Source organism: Thalassophryne amazonica, chromosome 9, assembly GCF_902500255.1.
Source record: "Thalassophryne amazonica chromosome 9, fThaAma1.1, whole genome shotgun sequence".
NCBI lineage: Eukaryota > Metazoa > Chordata > Actinopteri > Batrachoidiformes > Batrachoididae > Thalassophryne > Thalassophryne amazonica.
This window is the reverse complement of record NC_047111.1, coordinates 19,010,996-19,019,411: the sequence shown is the minus strand read 5'-3', so window position 1 is coordinate 19,019,411 and position 8,416 is coordinate 19,010,996. Positions and strand designations below refer to the sequence as shown.

Here is an 8,416-nt window from a genome sequence, read left to right as displayed (position 1 = left end):
GAATGGACTAAAAATCCAGCTGGGTTATTTTGAGTCTTGGAACGTACCTTATCAGTGTTGGGCAGTGAAGTTGGGAAAGTGGTCGAGTATGAGGGGTTTGGGCAGCACACCCTGACTCTTCTAATCTGTCCAAATAAACAGAGACCCTCCCTCATTCAGCCTGCAAGCCTAGGCTCAGAAAGCCCCCGCTGACCTGCTGATCTGCCTTTAAAAGCCTTCGCTTTAGCTGCACACAGGATACACACACACACACACACGCACACAGGGCTTACACAATCCATCCTATCTTAAACTGGAGCGATGTGAGGAAACAGAATGCCAGGAAAGGAAGTGCTGAAGCCAGTGGGAAAGCCAACTTTCTTTGGGACTCACTTCAGGTAGAAAACACAAGCTGACATTTTTGTTTTGTTATTTAAAATTTTTTAATTCATTTTTACAGGAAACAGCTGAAAACCAAAACAGGAGAAGGCTTTACATTTTGTTTGGTAATACCAAATCAGCTTTGCCTCTGCGGCCGCCCTAAAGTTCTGGACTTTCACAGAAAAAGACAGGACAGGAGGAAATTCTCGAAATTCTTCTCTTCACTTCTTTTGGCGTGCCATCAGCTGCTGCCTCTGAGACTTGCAGGAGCGCAGATTGTCAGCGTCAACACACAGTGAGTAAAAGCAGCTTCATCAATCATTTTGATTGGAAAACACGCTGGGGAACTGTTAGCTGGTCTGAAGGGATCAATTGGCCTTTTATAGTTAACTGAATGTTACTTGGGAGGATGTGTCGATGCCGCTGTCAGAAAAACCTGATGTTGTGTTTTTTTGTTTGTTTTTGTTGTTGTTTTTTGGCATGTTTGTCAGAAACCTCCTGACTCCAAAAAAAAAAAAAAAAAAAAACCCCTCAAGTAAAATGCTTAATTTTGAGTGAACACACGGTCATCGGTGAGTTAAACGTGCAATGTAATTAAATGTTTGAAAAATAAATTTAAAAAAATTCAGGAAGCATGGAGAAGATTTTGGGCTTATCCTGATTAGATCCCATTCAATTTTAGATTGGACGTTGGGCAGGAGCCTTTTTTATGTTTAAATATTTCAATTAGAAATTTTGTGAATTAAGGTTTTGTTCAACTCTATAATCCGTATTATAAGATTTTGTGGTGGGGTTTCCATAAATGGGAGGGGCCACTAATGTTAGGCTATACTGAAATTGCAAATCTAAATTTAAAGTTTTTATTTTGTGTCCGTGCTTGAAATGTACTGCTGGTTGTTGATATATGTCAATTACATGTTAAAAACGGCAGCTTTTTATTTCTTTCATTGTCTGAAAAATCTATTTAATATTTTGTTGACAAAACCAGTGACCATGCAAATTATAGAATCAATATATCATATTTGCAACAAAAACTGCCATCCTCAAAAATCAGCTGACACAATAAATAATAGCAAATAATTCCCCAAAGTCCTCCAATTGTTTTCTGAGGCAATGTTTTCCAAACTCGTCTGAAAAGTCGAACTGAAATAACCCCATTGTATGAGCAGCTGTGTTCAGGTAAAATCAAATAGGCAAAATGTGTCCAGCATATATGATAAAAACTCTATTATTCATTATCCAAAAATAGTCATTGCAATTATTTTGAAGCTAGGGCTATCGTCTTCATTATTTAATTAGTTAATACACTGTTTGTCCAAATACAAAACTGTTTGTTGTTGTTATTAGGGATATTAGGGATAAATGTGTCATGTTATGTTCAAGGTTTAGACTTTTACCTGCAATATGGTGTATTTTCTGAACTATAAGTTGCACTGGCATGTTAGTCAAATCTGCCCAAAAGGGCGTCATGAAGAAGGGGAACAAATCATATAGGTTGCACCATTCTACAAGTTGCATTTATTTTTGAAATGTGGTTGTACTGCTTTATGTAACAAGAGGCGAAATCTGTTCAATAATGTTCACATTATTTATATATAAAGCAAACACCACATTAGCAATCAGAAGCTAACAAGCTAATTAATGTTATTGTATGAGGCACAAAACTCAACATTGTCTTGTCACCACTGAACAGATAATGACAGGTGAGGAAAACATGCAGTGTAATTAAATGTTTGGAATTTGCTGCATTGTTTAATGCAACCAAAACACTGCATTAGTAAGCAGAAGCTAACGAGCAAATTTATGTTGTTGGAGGCACCAAATATGATGAAAGTGCTTCTTTTGGTTGCTTAACAGACAATAGTAGGTGAGCAAAGCTCTCAAGTCTCACTCATTTGGAATGGGACTCACACTTAAAAGCGGTTCTGTCAGGTCTCATGCATTCAGCGTGAGACTCAACATGTTGTCTCGCTCTCATGCCATTCTGAAACATTTCACTGCTACGACCTGCAAGACAAGAAGTAAATATAAGTATATATTTGAAAACTCAGCTCATCTATTTATTTATTTATTTATAATGAAATACTGCACTAGCAAGCAGAATCTAATGAGTTTTAAAATTGTTGTTCTTCTTCTTCTTAAAACAGAAAACTCAAGTAAAATGCTTTGTCACCGCTGAACACACAAAGTCATAGGTGAGGTGAATGTGCAATTTAACTAATGGTTGAAAATTCACTTGTAAAACATTTGTAAATGATAGGATAATTATCTTATAGCGTTGTCTGGCTGACCTGCCATTGCTGTTCTTGTCACACACAGTCCAAACCAGGGGATGCCTAGTAGTATGAAAGTTATATACCCTTTTATAATTCCAGAACATGGTCTTTCAGTTTGAGATCATGATTTCTTAAATTTACTTGTTCTCTTAGATACAGAATAATTCATATATTCTTCTTCTTGTTTTATGGGTGCTGGCATCCAGCTTCATTGTGTGCTACTTCCACCTTCTCCTATTTATTTGATGACATAAACAAATTAAAATATGTGGACGCAAAAATGAATGCCAAAAATGTTTTCACTTCTGTGCAGATACTCTTAGACAAAGTTTAAACATAATTCTGCATTGAATTGTAGAAATTGAGGTTTACATCTCTTTTATCAGGTAAAACAAGTTGTTAGATGTTTCCTTCTTGAAGTAACCACCACAGCATTTTATGGAACACGTGGATTACTAATTAGAGGGACTTGGAGAGGTTTCCAGCTGTTCCCGGTTTATTGTTCTGGTTTTTGTGGTTTTGAAGCCGTTTAAATGTGGACTGGGTCAATGGAGCTCATTTCCTCACAAGCAGAGTTGTGTATTTATCTTTGTTGACTTTCAACACCTTTCTCCAGATTATTTTGCTGTAAACAAGAAGATTAAACAGATGACATTTCATTTTTTTCATGATTTGTAGTTGCATGAAACAAGATTTCAGCGCAACAAAATGGAGAATTTTATTGTTATTCAACATCAGACACAAGTATATACAAGATGAAGACAATTGTTCCAATCCTCTTCCCCAACATGTCTTGGTCAACCAAGGAAAAGACAGTTTGCCTGGAGGCCTATTTCACCAACAAATCATACCATTTGGAGCATAATTTGGAAGAACATGACTTTTTATGCAAAGCGACCAAGATAACTGAAACTCTGGGGAATGACCAGAGACTGAAGTTTAAGTCCAGTACATTTCTTGAAATTCGGGTGAGCATTAGCATGGCTAAAAACCAGCGCCACCCCCCACACACACACACACACACAAACACACACAAACACACACACACACACCTTTTTAAGCATTTTTCTTTTTTTGCCTTTCAGCTTCTGGGGGGCTCCACCCCCAGACCAGGTCTGGGGGGGTTTCATGAAATTTCTTGAAATTTGCTGAGAGTATGGCATCGTTTTCAATGATGCAGAAAATAAAATTCAACAAAATATAGAAAACAACAAGGGCACCAATCCTGCTCTTGGATGACATAAATGCAAATTTGAAACACCAAACAAAAAAAACATAGAATAAAAGTAAGCCAGTCTCATGGCAGTTCGTGAAGTTGATTACAAAAAGTAAATTAATCTATGGTCCGTGATACCATCACGAAAATGGGGTGCTTTCGTGATGTGGGCATGAAATGCAGGGTGTCATGGGGAGTCTGGGAAGTTATGGTCTGGATTAGGGGAAGGGAGAGCGTTATGGTTATGGTTAGGGTTAAGAGAAGGGGTAGAATTAGGAATAGTAAAATAACAACAACTCGCATCACGAAAATGTGACTCATGACAGGGGCACGAACAAAAAAGGACTGGGCTGAAAAAAGACGAGGCTTTTTTCCTTAAGGTGGTGCTATCCGGCTTTTGTTTTTCTGAATGTTGAACTTTCATCCACCAATTTTTCAGGTTCATCAGGTTCTAGAGTCTGAAAGAAACAATCCATTTTTAATAATGTTAGCATACAAAAATGGATCAATGTGATATATGGGAGACGTCATCAAACTCAGTTTATCCAGGTACAGTAAATAAACAACAATAAATATTATGATGATATGAAAACTGGGGGGGGAGGGGGGGCACACTACAAGACCAGATCAGTCAGAGAATGTGGCGGTTGTGACAACCTGCAGTTGAGAACAGAATTTTTACGGTTCAGTTTTCTTTATGGGTTCTGATTAGAGCAGGATTACAGGATTCTTAAAACTGATGTCAATATTGATGTTTGATTATTCTAAAATCTGGAGTGCTGAGATATTGTCTGATATTGTTGTTTTTGTTTTTTTTTTTTTTTTTTTTTTTTTGATACAGTGAATCATATTTGAAAAAGGTGATATGGGCAAACGAAACCTGTGCCTGAAGTAATGGGCCATTTTTGTCCATATGTTGGGCCCTTTTCAGACATCTATGAACATATGCAAACTGGAGTAAAATAATATAAATAATCCTACATTCATCATTTTACCTACTGCAAAAGCCACAACCTCAGCCAATTTAAATATGATGAAAATTTTCATTACTTTATTTCATGTTATTTAACTTAGATATTTCAAAATAAAAAGGTGAGTTATTACATGTGGGAGCTTTTTAATGCATTGTTGAATCAGTGCTACCCATAGCTGATCTTCCTTCTCTACATTTCTTTTTTATTGTAATTTATCAGGCGTTATAATCGCCAGTAGCCTATACTTTATTGTATGATTATTCCGGCTTGTGAATTTATCATTTGGGAGCCTCTAAAATATGTGGTGGGGGTTCAAGCCCCATAAAGTCTCCTCCTAGAACCGCCTATGGGACACTTCATGTTGGGTTTGAACGTTCTGCAGCTGTTCTTTGCTTGTTTGTATGTTTTCAGGACAAAAGCAAAATGAGTCTGTCGCGAAATGGGACTTTGGAGAAGCCGGTGTGTGAACAGGCCCAGTCTGACTCAGGCTCGCCGTCCAGAGCAGGGTCAGGGGTCGTGGTGCCTCCTCCGTACTCCCCAGGCAGCAGCGAGGCCGCGTACAGCCCTCTGGAGTTAAGGGGCTCTCTGGACTGCTGGGCCTGCTCCGTCCTGGTCACCGCCCAGAACCTGATCATAGCACTCATCAATGCTGGACTGGCCAGCATTATTTTTGGCACCATCCTCACCCCGGCCCTTGCCATGATCATATTTGGCTTCATGTGCCACTCCACGGTGAGCCTCTCGCTTCAGCGCACGGTTAGCTTTGTGCAAAGCGTGTGAACATCTGAGTCACGCCTCCGTCCGCTTCCTGTTTGCCCCTTTTCCTGTGTTGATGTGCAGGTGCAGCCTCACGGAACCTCTCTGTATTGTTCGGACCTGCTGGACGATGGCGGCTGCGTGGCGCTGCTGGTTGTTGGCTTCCTGCTGCTCACTCCGCTGCTGGTTCTGGCGCTCGCCGCCTACTGCCGCCTGGCTCGACACCTCCAGCTGGGCCTGTGCTTCATCCCCTACAGCCGCGCCGTCTACAAGGACCTGCCGGCCTCACGCCAGCGGGAGGTCAATGCAGGCAGCTGCTGCGCCCAACAGGGGGCGTCAGAGAGAGAGGCCAAAGGCAGCATATGGGTGTAGGAGAGGAACATCGATCACCAATAACAACAATTAATCATTTTATTTTTATAGGTTCAGTGGGTTTAAGGGAACGTGGCTCATTTCTCTTCACTCAGTTTTTCACTCCTAGAGCTGCTACATTTAAAAAAAAAAACACTATATCTTGTTGTTTTGATTATTTTAAAGTCATAATGCTTCTTTTTATACAAGTCTGGTGACTTTTTTAAAAAGTATCTTTTTACAATAAAATGTCACACGACTATAAACGTGCAGTTTGTTTGGACTGAGAATGCAATGTGACACAATAACACAGTGATCAATTTCACAACATTAAAAAAAATATAAAACCATAACAGGAAGGGCACTCAGAGTGCAGAACTCTGCCACGGCCCAACAGCCTCCGTTTACATGCTTTTTGTTTTTAACTTTTTATTTATCGTTCTGAGGTTCGATCATTTCTTCTGTAACATGATTTGATCCTGATTATTTAATTTATATCCCAATCTTTCATCCTGTTTGTTCATCTTTGGTCCTGATTTTAGATCCTTAGAGCCTAAGTGCTGAATGTTGAACCTGACTTCTGATTCTGATCACTCATCTTTGATTATCGCTCTTCTTTGATTCTGTTCACTCATCTTTTATCTATGATCTGATCTTTCATCTATGATCCTGATCTTTCATCTTTGATCCTGAGCTTTCATCTTTGATCCTGATCTTGAATTTTTGATCCTGAGCTTTCATGTTTGATCCTCATCTTGCATCCTTGATTCTGATCTTTTAAATTTGATCCCCATCTTGCATCTTTAATCCTGATCCTACAACAATCACCCTGACCTTAGATCATCATTGCTGAAATAAATCCTCATCTCAGATCCTAATGGCTGAATCTTGAGCCTGACCTCTGATCATTGATCATTGTTGTGTTTTAAGACATTTGTAATATATATATATATATATATATATATATATATATATATAAACTGATCACTCCAATAATTAGCAACACTCAGTCCATCCTCAGATCATCCTCTTTCTATTACTTAATGTGTTTTAGTTACTTTGTTAAGTCTTTCAGTTAATGTTAATCTCACGTCTCAAGTTGCCCGGTTACAGTTGTTTACTTGGTTACCGGCAGAAGTCATCACCACTAAGTTACAGTTACTGTGATACTGTTTTATGTAGTTATCCGAAGTCATTACTTTTACCTTTCTGGACCATTAAACATCTTTAACATATACTCGATAATTTCATGCAAGAAAGGCACCAAACCTTAAGGATCAACTCAAGAACATTGAAACAGTTGACATCCAATGCAGGAATCTTGTCCCAGAAATTTGGAATTTAAATGAAAGAATAATAATAATAACAATAATAATAATAATAATAATAAATGATATAATATAAGAAGAACTTATTCCTGGATCCACCTCAACATCATTCCAGGACTCTTTTACTGACTGAGGCTAATGTGTGTTTTAAATCTGCATTTCTAAAACTGTTCCAGTTTACAACAGAACAAAAGACCAAACTGTCATGTTTTATATTAGTCCAAATATTTGTTTTCTTATTGTTCAGCTATTTCAAATTACATCACTGTGAACTGTAATCCAATGGAACTATCAAACAACATTCATACTCCTAAAAACATTTTCAGATAAAAAAAAAAAATGACTTTTGTTTCTCAGTTTGTAGTCAGTGAGATTATCAACTGCATTTAAAAGATTTACATGATTTATTGCTCATTGTATCTCTACTCATATCTCTCTTATTTTCTGAAATGTTTTTTTTTACATTTTGAAACATAAAAGGGTTACCTTTTATGCTTCAAAATGTTAAAAATATAATTTTTAATAGGTGTAAAAATAAATTCTATATTAATTTTAGAAAACTATTCATTAAAATTAATTATATTTAATAAAATGAATACATGCAGCTTCTGCTCCAGAACAGATGGGCTAATCTACATTCTGATCAATGATTTTCAAATGTCTGATAAACAACTGCTTTTTAACTGTTTAATAAAATATTTTTTAAAACAAAAAAATATTTCATTTTGACTATTAATGCCTCGCTATTTGTCCCTGTGGTGATGTCATCAGAGGTGAGTGGTTGCTTATTCACAAGCAGCCTGAAATAAAAGGTCACGTTCCTTTTTCAAAATAATTTCTTTTTTCCTTCTTTTCTTGCGTATTTCTGTTGTGTTTTTAATGGGAACGATTAGGGGGAAGAAGAAGACGCGAGTGACGCAGGTGAGACAATAAACATGTTGACAGGACAAGCTTCTGCATTTGTGTGCTATGACGGTTGTGTCCACTAGGTGGCGGTAGAACTCGCTGATATTTGAATCCTAATTGGAAAAAGTCCTGCAAAAGAAAAAAAAATACAGCGAAAAACATTTAAAATAGTTTGATGTCCTTTATTTATATATAAATTACAAACATAATGTCTGACATGTTTATTTGTGTAAAGCGGTGGACAAAGCT

At 37.5% G+C, this 8,416-nt stretch overlaps 1 protein-coding gene across 1 annotated transcript; it reads left to right on the top strand.

The window, feature by feature from the left end:
- Positions 1-204: 204 nt before the first annotated feature.
- tmem88a (transmembrane protein 88 a) lies at positions 205-6,195 on the top strand. The gene is made up of 4 exons (XM_034177728.1): positions 205-377; positions 440-655; positions 5,238-5,558; positions 5,667-6,195. Exons 3-4 carry the CDS (start codon positions 5,250-5,252, stop codon positions 5,952-5,954), a joined length of 597 nt encoding a protein of 198 aa, XP_034033619.1. The 5' UTR covers positions 205-377; positions 440-655; positions 5,238-5,249; the 3' UTR covers positions 5,955-6,195.
- The last annotated feature ends 2,221 nt before the right edge of the window (positions 6,196-8,416 follow it).